The 12,626-nt window shown below is 32.2% G+C and overlaps 1 protein-coding gene across 4 annotated transcripts in view; it reads right to left on the minus strand.

Annotated features, from left to right (window-relative positions):
- The window catches only part of LRRIQ1 (leucine rich repeats and IQ motif containing 1), a 315,252-nt gene that overhangs the window by 248,496 nt on the left and 54,130 nt on the right, over positions 1-12,626 (minus strand). For all 4 annotated transcript variants that reach the window (XR_004229855.1, XM_031940562.1, XM_031940561.1 and 1 more), the window contains one exon: positions 5,400-5,550. Coding sequence is in view for 3 of the 4 variants with exons in the window: in XM_031940562.1 (XP_031796422.1) it covers positions 5,400-5,550 (151 nt within the window). In the remaining variant the exon portion in view is untranslated. The remainder of the gene's footprint in view (positions 1-5,399; positions 5,551-12,626) is intronic.

Raw genomic sequence — 12,626 nt, forward strand, 5'->3', positions numbered from 1 at the left:
CCTCAGTTTCCTCCCTCTAAAAATGTAAGAGCTGTGATAAATTACCTCTAAGGTAAATTCTAGCTATGAGATACTATGGCTTTCAGTGACTGCTCAGACAACAGTCATTCCAGAGAGTAAAACTTTCCTTTTCAAATTATACAGAGTACTTTGTTTAGATAAACATGTATTTATTCCATTCAGTTTTACATCAAGGGCGTGAAAGGCAGGCTTTGAAGAAAGAAAAAAGATTTTTAAAGTTGGAAATGTAGAGGGTATAAATTCCAGCCATAGTCCCAGCTTTGCATGAATATACCGAGAAAGGAGAAGGCAGGATGAGATCAGGTAACAGTGGGTAGTCCTGTTTAGTTGGAATGTAGATTATGTAACAAGGGTAGTAAGGCTAGAAAGATTGAAGACAGATTGTAAAGTGCTTTAAATGGAAAGCACAAGAGTCTCTAGTTTATCCTCCAGGCAATAGAGAGCCACTGAAGATTTTTGAGCAAAGGAGTAACATGGCCAGATTTGTACACTGTGAAAATTATTTTAGCAATATAAAAATGAAATAATGAATTAGAGCAGGAAGAAACAAAAGACATATCATTTAGGATGCTGCTAACAAGAATTTCAACAGGGTGAAGACAAAATGAGTGAAGAGCAGCAGAATGATGCTAAATATTGGCGATGTAAAAATTATAAAATAATGATCCTTGTAGTAACTGCTTAAATGTAAGGATAAAGAAGAAGGGGAAATTTGATGATTCCAAAATTTCATCTCCATTACATGTTCTCTGAGAATAAGTGATGTGTACTATTTTCTCTTTGTATTCTTAGTACAGATCACAGTGCCTTAATATGTGGTAGTCATCTAGTAATTATTTGTTGAATTAAATTAAAAACAAGATTTCTTAAGTGTGTCTCTAGGTACCTTAGTACCTGTAAAAGATAAAAAGCAAAATGGTGCCATCTGGTGGACATCTAACCACTTCATTCTAATCTAAAGAGAAAATAGGTCACAGTGAGGGGAAACCTATTGATTTTTCAAACAAACTTGTTCCTCTATCTGCATAGTTGCAGGGCTATCTATGACTGTCTGATTTTTAAAGAAAAAATTAGCTGGGAAGGATGTCTTTAGGCAATCATTTCATATCATGAAAGGCTGGATTTTCCAGAAATGTTTACAAAATATAATCACAAAAAGTGATTAAATAGAGGAGAAAAGATTTAAACTGTTATATGACTATGATAACTTATTTTAAAGAAATAGAGGTTGTACTTTCAGCACAAGATAAAGGAATAAATCACTAATATTATTTACTAAATAGCATCTTTATAGAATCTTAAATATGATTTCTATTTTCTTTCCCTTGTTCTATAACATTAAAAAATCTATGATCAATTTGTTAGTGACATTTGCTTGGTTAATTAAAAAAAAAAAACAGTTCTCGATGTAAATATCTGGCTCTGTCAAAAGTAATCTCCTAAATGAAATTTGGGTAAAATACCATGCCTTTCTCATTGTATTTGTGCAACAACAGTTCAATATACACAATGAATTAACTTAATGACTATCTTGCCCAAATTCATGTCCTAATATGGGTATCAAAGTAATGGGCTTTATTAAAAATGATTATATTTTAGTTTTATTTTACATAAGCAAAATAAATATTTTCAATTTCCTTTTAATTGTAAATGCAAATTTTTACACATTTTAATATTTAATATAGTATAACCATATATTAGACAATAAAATGAAATTTTTTATTTCTAAATAATCCACAAAGATTAAAAGATTAATGTCCATTATGTTAATCTCACTTTTTACATAAATTATTAGCTTTAAAAATTCAATTTACATTTAAGTTGTTACATCTTATTAAATTCTTGTAAATATATATGCATATGTGTGTGTATATATGTATTTTAAAATCAGTTCTAGAATGTTTTCTTTAGACATTATCAATAAAAAGAAGAAGAATGCTGGGGGAGACTTTCTATTACTTTAAATTATAATTGTCATTTTCTAGATTTTTCAAATATGCAGAAAGCAGTTATAGAGTTAGAAACAGAAACTCACTGAAAATTAATTCTTACCTTCCAAGCTTTTTTCATTTGCCAGAAATACTGTCTAATATACTTCACAACCCTGTAAAGCTGTCAAAGTTTTCACCCTGATTCTTGGGGTCTTTCTAAAGTACTAGAAACTTTCCAAGTTATCAAAATGTATTTATTAGTATCACTAGCTTAAATTGATTATTTTAATTATGCATCTAATTGAGCATATAGAATATGCTATTTTTAGATATTTTAATAATACTAATATCATTTAACTATGACACTGAAAAATTGGAGGCAATTACCTTGATACGATACAAGGAATGGATACAATAAATATAATACAATATAATACAAGAACACAAGGAAATGTTTTTCTTCTATATTAAGTGTTCCACAAAACAGGAAATAATTGTGACTCTAAAAATTTTATAACAGCTGATTTTTCCATATGTAACAATTGTTTCTCACATCAGAAAAGAAATAACTTTGAATTATTTTATGCAAATATCTATTTTAATGACTAAAATTCATAAAATTATATGAATACTCAAAATTAATGCACATATTAGTAACTGCAGTCTATAATGCTGTTAGATATTAAAAATGTTATAAAACACAACTATATATGTTTGTTTCATTTTTCAAATTTTAAAAATTGAATCAAAACCTAAATTTATCTTAAGATGGCACAGTGGAGAGAATTCCAGAGTCTAGAGTCAGGAAGCTTCTCCTGAGTTCAAATATGGGCTTAGTTGTATAATCTTGAGGCAAGTTAAATGAAATAGAAGTTTGCCTCAAATTCTCCTCTGTAAAATGAATTGGGAAAAGAAATAGCAAACCATTTCAGTATCTTTGCCAAGAAAACCCCAAAGGAGTCACAACTTGATACAACTGAAATATCTAAACAAGAAGAATTTTAAGGATATTTTTATACATAAGTTCCATTTTTTTGTGACAATTTTAAGTAAATTTTATGTTTTACTAGATCAGAGGGGGAATAAAATTTTCCTTAGCCATGCACTCTTTATCCCTTTCATGCAAACAACATTAAAAAATAGAAATTTATCTCAAAGTTTTCTAATTAGAATTCTGTAAGTACAATTAGCATTGTGAAAAAATTATTCATATAGCAATAACTACAACCTAAATTTGAAAACTGAATACATGGCCCAAAGAATTTTAATTCTTTTCTTTCCAGTTTTTGCAGAAATATTACAAGAGAGAAATAGATTTTTCACTTATAAAGACTAGTTTATCTTTGGGCACTTTCATAAGATTATTTTTTCTTTTTTTTTTTTTTTTGCTTTCAATATATCACTGAAAGTCAAAATCATTGAAGTTCACTTGGCTTAACTAGATCCGCTGAAGGCAGGATCTGAGAATGAAGGAGCAGAGACCCCAATATGTGCTAGTTTTCCTGTCCATCCAATTTCTCTTGCAAACTTCTCACACTCAATAAATACAGTGTTTTCACTGTACACAACAGACAGCATAGGGACCTTTTACTATCTTTGCTTTGCATTACACAGAGATACCTCAGGTACATCAATTAATATCATGACACATTTCACATCAATCTTGCATTTGGGCTACACCCCAGGAAATCCACTCACTACAAAAAATTCCATACACTCTTACTGGCAAGAAAAACTGGATAAATGTAAGTTTAAGCATTTCTCCTAACAAACAGTCTCTTAGTTGCCTTTAAGTTACTGGCATGATTCCTCCAAGTGAATGCCAATAACATTAACATATATTTCAATGGAGTCGTGCTCGCTCCAGGGGAGGGAGAAAAAGATTTATTTCAGTATGTATTTTAAACTCAAAGTTTTAAATCAATAACTTTATATCCAAGTACCAATCTTTAAATGTTAAAAATTCATGGGTGGCCCCATTGAAGGCAGCACATAACTTAAAAAGGTTAAATTTGAAAATTTTATAAGCACAAATATATACATATATGTTGTATCTGTGTATAGTGAATAAATGTTACATTATCACTAAGTTGAATAAGGAAAAACATTCAGTTATTCCTTCTATATTATGGCTTTCCCCATAGAGGTTTTGATATATTGTGGATCAGCATAAAAAATTAAATGGGAATTTGAGGGGAGTTGAGGGGAGCAGACATCAAGAAAAAATATGAAAAAGGTTAGAAACTCAGAAATCGATAACTAGATATATATTATTACATAACATCGACATATTTTATTTTGTAATATCATAATGATTCAGACTTCTTCTCTTATACAAAGAGAAGGCCAAAACATTGAACACACGTTTTTCAGATCACAGGAGTGCCGTACCTTTCCTGATACAAAGGATAACTACATAAATATACTCAAATAAAATCACAGATTTTAAAGCTGAGTGTGACCTGAGAGAGCATTAAGTTTGGCTCCCTGATTTTCTGGATGAGAAAACTGGCACAGAGGAGTCAGATGACTTAGATGAAATGAATCAGAGTGACCATAGCACAGAACAATTTAAAATTAGCAAGAAAGTATTCAGCTTGCAATCATGTTTATTTCCCTTCAAATTAATGAAACATAAAATTACTTACAAATACAAAAAATTCCAAAAGGACATTAATATTCAACATCATTAAAGTGTTCTAAGGTATTTTTAAATGCAGATAAGTTTTATACTAGGTATCATATTCTCCCCTTCCTTCCATCCCTAGAGAGTCATCCTGAAAATGTCTGCTTCAAGTTCAGATAAATTCTAGGTTAGAAGTTCCTCAGGAGAGTGTTATTCAGTTCTAAGCATTCCTGCCTTTCATCCCCCAAGGAGTCATATGTACTGAAGAACTCCCAAGTGCTATCCCATAACATATACCAATAAATTTTATGATAGCTTAGGACTAATCTCAAAGAGTGGACCCACCAAGATGGTTTCATATGAGAGCAGCTGCCTTTGGATTTCTGACATTCCTACAGTACCCATGTGAGGTCTAAAAGTAAAGGGTACCTAAGCTGGACCAGTATCAATAGGATGTCTTAGCTTTCTGACATGCCCTCTATCCTCAAATACATTGTCATATTTTCACTAATGATCTCTAGATTATTTTAATGATCCTTGATGAGAATTAAATTTTGATTACTTAAAAACCAATACCAAAGCTTTCTAGACAGCAATTTAAATAGCTAATTTGACTATTAGAATAAGAATGCAAAATTAAGCCCCACCTTACTCTAATGGTATGGGCAGTCTCAAGACAGTAAATGGACATTTTATGCATTTTTCTATACTCTCTCTCTTTGCACCAGAAGCAAGGGCTCCACTTGCTGTTAGAACTATTCTAAAATGAAATTAAACAATATATAAATACGATTTTACATGTATAAAGTATGTTTTCTCACCAATTCGGGTGATCTTGTTATTTGAAACTTCGATATTTTGAAGATTACTACAATCATCCAATCCATGAAAAGAAGTTAGTTCATTGTCATTCAAAAGAAGGATGCAGAGATTTTCTAAATTTTCACAATTTATAACCTGAATTTGGTTTTCCTGAAATAAATAAAAAATTATGAATGTTTGAGACATTAACAAAAAAAGTATACAAGCTGCATCTGATGTGCCTAAAAATTATTCATAAAAACTCTTTTTCAAATGCTCAAATAATAAGACTGAGATTATGTAGTCTTCCAAATGAATACTGCATTCTTTTATTCAACTCTCAATCCTAAATTTGCCAAAATTAAAAAAAAATTATCATAAGGAAAAATTACAAAAACTTTATTTAGTATTATAAACAAATCATATGAGGTATAAAGAACAAGTAGGGTAGGGAAATCAGGCTACCTGACTTTTAGTCTTGCCATTAATACTTACTAAATTTTTCTTCTGAGGCAAATTATTTCTTGGAGCCTTCTTTTCCTTCTCTATCAAATGCAATTAAAAGAAATAACAAAGTAATTATCACTCCAAGGTAAGATTACCTATTATTTCATGGACAAGAGAGCTGTTAATGAACTCTGAGCAAAAAGAGAAAAGAGAAAGGGAAGAAGTGAGATAGACAGAAGATGGGTTTTTTCATAAAACTTTTCACAGATAATCTTTGTAAGAAGTTGGCAAGGCTCTTTTACATGCAAACCAAGAACAAATGAGCAATAAAGTCACATTAAGAAAAGAAGATAAGGCAAGATGTCCCTACCATCCCCTTTTAAAAAAAGAGAAAAGGCAAGAAAAGAAAAGAAAGGTTAAAGAGTTTAACCCAGAGGCTAAAACCACCATGAAGTGAATAGGTAAAGTATAAAGGCAAATAAATAGGAGGTAAATTAGCTATAAGACCCAAGATCTAAGAGCCAAGGGTCCACTTCAAAGAAGTATTTAAGGGAAAAGCGATGAGAGACTGTTTTAAAGTTGACTGCAAATTTCAGAATATGTTCAATAAACAAAGCCCATTAGAGATAAAGTCAAATTCAGAATTATCACCAAGTCTCAGTGACTTGCAATTCATGATTAGCATTTGGCTACAAAACATTTGTGTATCTTTTGTGAAAAGAAACACATTAGATAAAAGATTCAGAAATTCGAGTAAAGATATACTTTAAGGATAAATTCTACAAACCAAAGAAGAGAATTATAGATTAGAATCAATGGTGGAACAGACAGAAATGCTATTATGGCAGCCGTACAATAAAGACAAGGTAGGCTAAGGGGAGGTAGATGAGTTTAGGCAGCATCACTATAGTAGCAGAAAGACATCATACTATGTTGTTGTGCAGTTGTTTCAGTTGTGCCCAACTCTTCATGACTCCATCTGTATTTTTCTTGGCAAAGATCCTGAAGTAATTTGTCATTTCCTTCTCCAACTCTTGTACAGATGAGGAAACCAAGGCAAAGAAGGGTAAGTGATTTGCCCAAGGTCACACAGAACAATAAGTGTCTGATGCAAGATTTGAACTCAGATTTTGTGATTCCAGGTCTAGCTTCCTACCCACTTTGCCACCAAGCTGCTCCCATCATAGTATTAGCAAGTAGCAGTTCAGCTATGACAAAAATGCTGCAATTCTCTGGAAAACTTAGAAAAGTTAACAAATTTCTCATGTGATTCAATGATCATTTTGATCTTTAAAAGGTGAGGAAAGTGATCAGGGAAACTGCTACTCTAAACATGACCTAAACAATCAGCTATCAAAGTAGAAATATTGAGAATATTACTTAAATAATTCAGATTCTGTAAACTCAAAAGAAAAGAAAAGCAGGCATAATCTAGCATAGTAGAGCTAATGAAGGCTAAGATTTCAAAGAATTCGAGTAAAGAATAAGTGAGATCCTATTAAATTTAATGGGGGAAAATGACCCCAAAACAATGGAACATTCTCAAAATCCAAATTATTATATCAAAGAAAAAAGATTTTGATGAATTATGGAAGTTCTATTCTACAAAAGAACAATGTAAATACACTGTGAACTTAATAATCAATTGATATATTTCCCCCCCATCAAAAAAAAAAATCAAAGAAAATAAAAGCTTCTGAATACAGAAGCATCACAGTGCATTAAGAACACTCCCAGGGATGGTAATGTTCAGAAATGGGATTGATGATGAATACAAAATAAAAGAAAAAGGTTTTTGTAAAAATATTATAAAGTATTTTACTTTGTAAAAGTATAATACAATCAGTATTCACTGATTCACAATAACTAACATAAAATCAAGAGCTAAGAAAACTATTCATCTACTTGAGGACCTCATCAATAAAATCCACTATTATTCAAAAGAGATTAGCTTAATAAATCACATTAAGCAAAAGCAAATAAGAAAAATGCCTATTGTCCAGAAAAGGGTTAACAAACTACAGCTTTTTGGTCAATACAGTTTTTGCAATGCATTTGAGTTAAGAATGTTCTTTTACATATTAAGAAAAGTTTTGTTGCCATACAAAAACAAAGAAAGGGCCAGATTTAACCCAAAGGTTATAGTTTGCTGAACCATGGTCGAAATCAGGAATGAGGAACCTTTTTTTCAGTCAAGGGGCATTTGAATATTTATAACAATATTCATGGATCATACAAAATTATCAACTTAAAAGAACTCAAGGTTCTTGAGATTGCTATTGCTTGTGATTCCCTTGGCAGGGACAGACCAAATGGTTTGTAGGCCTTAAATGGAACACAAGCCGGATGTTCCCTGGTCCTGGTCTAGATTGTGTTGTGTAATTAGAAAGCCAGTACATTTGAATTAGTAGGTAAGTATGTATATTTGGGACAAGCACTGGGGAATGAAATTAAGTCTGAAGAGGTGGAAGAGAGTGGAGTAGATTTCATTTGGTAAACTATGCAATGTTTTTAATGATTCCAAGCAAAAACCTATTTTTCAACACAAATGTTCTCCTAGTGATGACCTCTAATTTTGAAGTCAGCCTGGAACATCAAAATTTCTGAGGAATTCAAATTGAGGGTTAATAAAAAGGCAAGGGAGAGATTTATTATAAATGCAAGCAAACTGCGGCATATTTACAATGATTATTGACTGGTGTTCAAATAATGGCCTAAGGGATATAAAAGGCTATGATAAATGGAAAAGGAGGTTGGTTAGTTATATGACACATGTGAGGAAGGATAACAGATGGAGAGGTCCAGTGTTCCACTGGTTCCTTCAAAATGGTTTTTTTTTTGTTTTTTTTTTTTATTTATTTTTTTTATTTAATAGCCTTTTATTTACAGGATTTATACATGGGTAACTTTACAGCATTAACAATTGCCAAACCTCTTGTTCCAATTTTTCACCTCTTACCCCCACCCTCCCTAGATGGCAGGATGACCAGTAGATGTTAAATATATTAAAATATAAATTGATACACAATAAGTATACATGACTAAAACATTATTTTGCTGTACAAAAAGAATCAGACTCTGAATTATTGTACAATTAGCTTGTGAAGGAAATCAAAATGCATGTGTGCATAAATATAGGGATTGGGAATTTAATGTAATGGTTTTTAGTCATCTCCCAGAGTTATTTTTCTGGGCATAGCTAGCTCAGTTCATTACTGCTCCAATAGAAATGATTTGGTTGATCTCGTTGCTGAGGATGGCCTGATCCATCAGAACTGGTCATCATCTAGTATTGTTGTTGAAGTATATAATGATCTCCTGGTCCTGCTCATTTCACTCAGCATCAGTTCGTGTAAGTCTCTCCAGGCCTTTCTGAAATCATCCTGTTGGTCATTTCTTACAGAACAGTAATATTCCATAATTTTCATATACCACAATTTATTCAGCCATTCTCCAACTGATGGACATCCATTCAGTTTCCAGTTTCTAGCCACTACAAAAGGGCTGCCACAAACATTCGTGCACATACAGGTCCCTTTCCTTCTTTATAATCTCTTTGGGATATAATCCCAGTAGTAACACTGCTGGATCAAAGGGTATGCACAGTTTGATAACTTTTTGAGCATAGTTCCAAACTACTCTCCAAAATGGTTGGACCCGTTCACAACTCCACCAACAATGCATCAATGTCCCAGTTTTCCCGCATCCCCTCCAACAATCATCGTTATTTTTTCTCTGTCATCTTAGCCAATCTGACAGGTGTGTAGTGGTATCTTAGAGTTGTCTTAATTTGCATTTCTCTGATTAATAATGACTTGGAGCATCTTTTCATATGACTAGAAATAGTTTCAATTTCTTCATCTGAGAATTGTCTGTTCATATCCTTTGACCATTTTTCAATTGAGAATGGCTTGATTTTTATAAATTAGAGTTAATTCTCTATATATTTTGGAAATGAGGCCTTTATCAGAACCTTTGACTGTAAAAATATTTTCCCAGTTTATTGCTTCCCTTCTAATCTTGTCTGCATTAGTTTTGTTTGTACAAAAACTTTTCAGTTTGGTATAATCAAAATTTTCTATTTTGTGATCAGTAATGATCTCTAGTTCTGCTTTGGTCATAAAGTCCTTCCCTTCCACAGGTCTGAGAGATAAACTATTCTGTGTTCCTCTAATTTATTAATAATTTCATTCTTTTTGCCTAGGTTATGAACCCATTTTGACCTTATCTTGGTGTACTGGCGTTAAGTATGGATCAATGCCTAGTTTCTGCCATATTAGTTTCCAATTTTCCCAGCAATTTTTATCAAACAGTAAGTTCTTATCCCAAAAGCTGGATCTTTGGGTTTGTCAAAGACTAGGTTGCTATATTTGTTGACTGTTTTGTCCCTTGAACCTAATCTATTCCACTGATCAACTAATCTATTCCTTAGCCAATACCAAATAGTTTTGGTAACTGCTGCTCTATAATATAATTTTAGATCTGGTACAGCTAAGCCACCATCATTTGATTTTTTTCATTAATTCCTTGAAATTCTTGACCTTTTGTTTTTCCATATGAACTTTGTTGTTATTTTTCTAGGTCATTAAAATAGTTTTTGGGAGTCTAATTGGTATAGCGCTAAATAAATAGATTAGTTTAGGTAATATTGTCATCTTTATTATATTTGCTCGCCCTATCCAAGAGCATTTAATATTTTTCCAATTGGTTAGATCAGACTTAATTTGTGTGAAAAGTGGTCTGTAATTTTCAAAATGTTTTTAATAATATTAAAGAGGACTCTGCATGTTGGATGGATTTTTTTAAACCTATTTAAAAAATGGATAAAAACACACAGGATAGATGATTTGTAATCTGTACCAAGTAAGAGTAGGCAATTTAATTTAGAGTTTTTAAACCAAAAATGAGCCCTGGACTGGGAATGACAGAACAAGAATACTTAATAAGAAACTGAAATCCAAGATGAGTAAGACTGTGTCAATGGAACACTGACCTGTCTTCAATGAATTAAAGTCAACAGATTATTATATCTTTAAAAACAGAATGAATTAAAGACAACAGATTATTATATCTTTAAAAACAGATTATGTCAGGTTAGTAGGCTGTTAAATGAAAATAGCTAATGAATGTGATTGCTGAGCTGCTATCAATGACTTTTTAAAAACTGAGAGGTAAGACTTCTGGGAACCAAGATGGCAGAGAAACCTCCTGGGCCTCAGCACACACTAGAGTCACCATCACTAGGATTCCAGCTCAGCAGCAGGTAAGCTGCCAGATCCCTACGACCTTAGAAGTACCAACCACTCCTCATCTCACCCCTCAGTGTGGCACTAGATACAAGGGTTCCCCATGGATTTCACAGCAGCATCAGCACAGCAGCAAGTCAACAGCCAGGGCCTGTAATTACTAGCACAACAATCCCAAGTACTCCTTCCCCAGGGGGAAAGGAAACAACCCCTTTCCTTTAAAAGAAAGGAAAAAGTTTTTTTGTTTTTTTTTTAAATGAGCAAAAAACAACAAGAAAAAAGACTCTTACCACAGAAAGGTAATTTAGTGATGGGGAAAATGAAAACATATTTAGAAAAAGGCAATAGTGTCAAAACATCTATAGGCAAAACCCCAAAGAAAAACAGAAAGTGGTCTCATGCCCAAGAACAAATAACAGAATTCAAAAAGGAGCTTTAAAATTACATAAGCGAAGCAGAAAAAGAAAATAAGAAAAAGAAATGAAAGTGATACAAGAGAATTATGAAAAAAAGAGGCAACACCTTGGAAAACTACTGAAAAAAATAGAATTGGTCAAATGGAAAAAGAGATACAAAAGCCACTAAAGAAAACAATTTCTTAAAGAATACAATTGGCCAAATGGAAAAGAAATTATAAAAGCCAAGGGAGGAAAACAATACCTGAAAAATTATAATTGAGCAAATGGAAGCTAATGATTCTATGAGACTTCAAGAATCAAATAAATTTGAATAAAAAATTTAAGAAAATTTAAAAATAGTTCATGGGAAAAACAATGAAAAATAGAACCAAGAGAGATAATATCAGAATTACTAGACTTCATGAAAGTCATAATCAAACAGAAGAATAGCACAAGATCTTTCAAGACATTATCAAGGAAAACTGTCATGGTGTCATGGAAACAGAGGGGAAAATTGGCATTGAAAGAATCTACCAATCAGCTCAGGAAAGAGACTCCAAAATAAAAATTCCAAAGAACATTATAGTCAAAGTTCAGAATTATCAGGTCAAGGAAAAAAATGTGACAAGTGGTAGGGACAGGAAAGAAAAAATTCCAATATCAGGACTCACAATAAGAATTGCAAAGCATTTAGCACCTGCAACACTAAAAGATCAGTGCACATACAATATAATATTCCTGAAGGAGGTGAAATTAAGTGTGATACTACAAGAAGTTGAAAAAAAAAAAAGATCATTCAACAAAATAGAAGGATTTCAAGCTTTCATAAGTAAAAGATCAAAACTAAACCAAAAAATCTGACCTCCAAGAGCAAGACCTCAAAGATTCATAAACAGGTAAAGAAGGAAGAGAAAATATAAGGGATTCAATGGAGCCAAACTGTTTATATCCACACACAGGAAGATTATACTTATAATCCTTGCTTTTTTTTTATTTTTCCAAATGCAAATATAGTTTTCACTATTTACCTTTGCAAAATCTTGTGTTCCATATTTTCTCCCTCTTTCCCCCCAACTCCCCTTCCCAAGACAGTAAGTAATCAGGTTAAACACATTACAATTCTTCTAAACATATTTCCATATCTATCATGCTGAGC

This window comes from Sarcophilus harrisii, chromosome 5 (assembly GCF_902635505.1).
Source record: "Sarcophilus harrisii chromosome 5, mSarHar1.11, whole genome shotgun sequence".
NCBI lineage: Eukaryota > Metazoa > Chordata > Mammalia > Dasyuromorphia > Dasyuridae > Sarcophilus > Sarcophilus harrisii.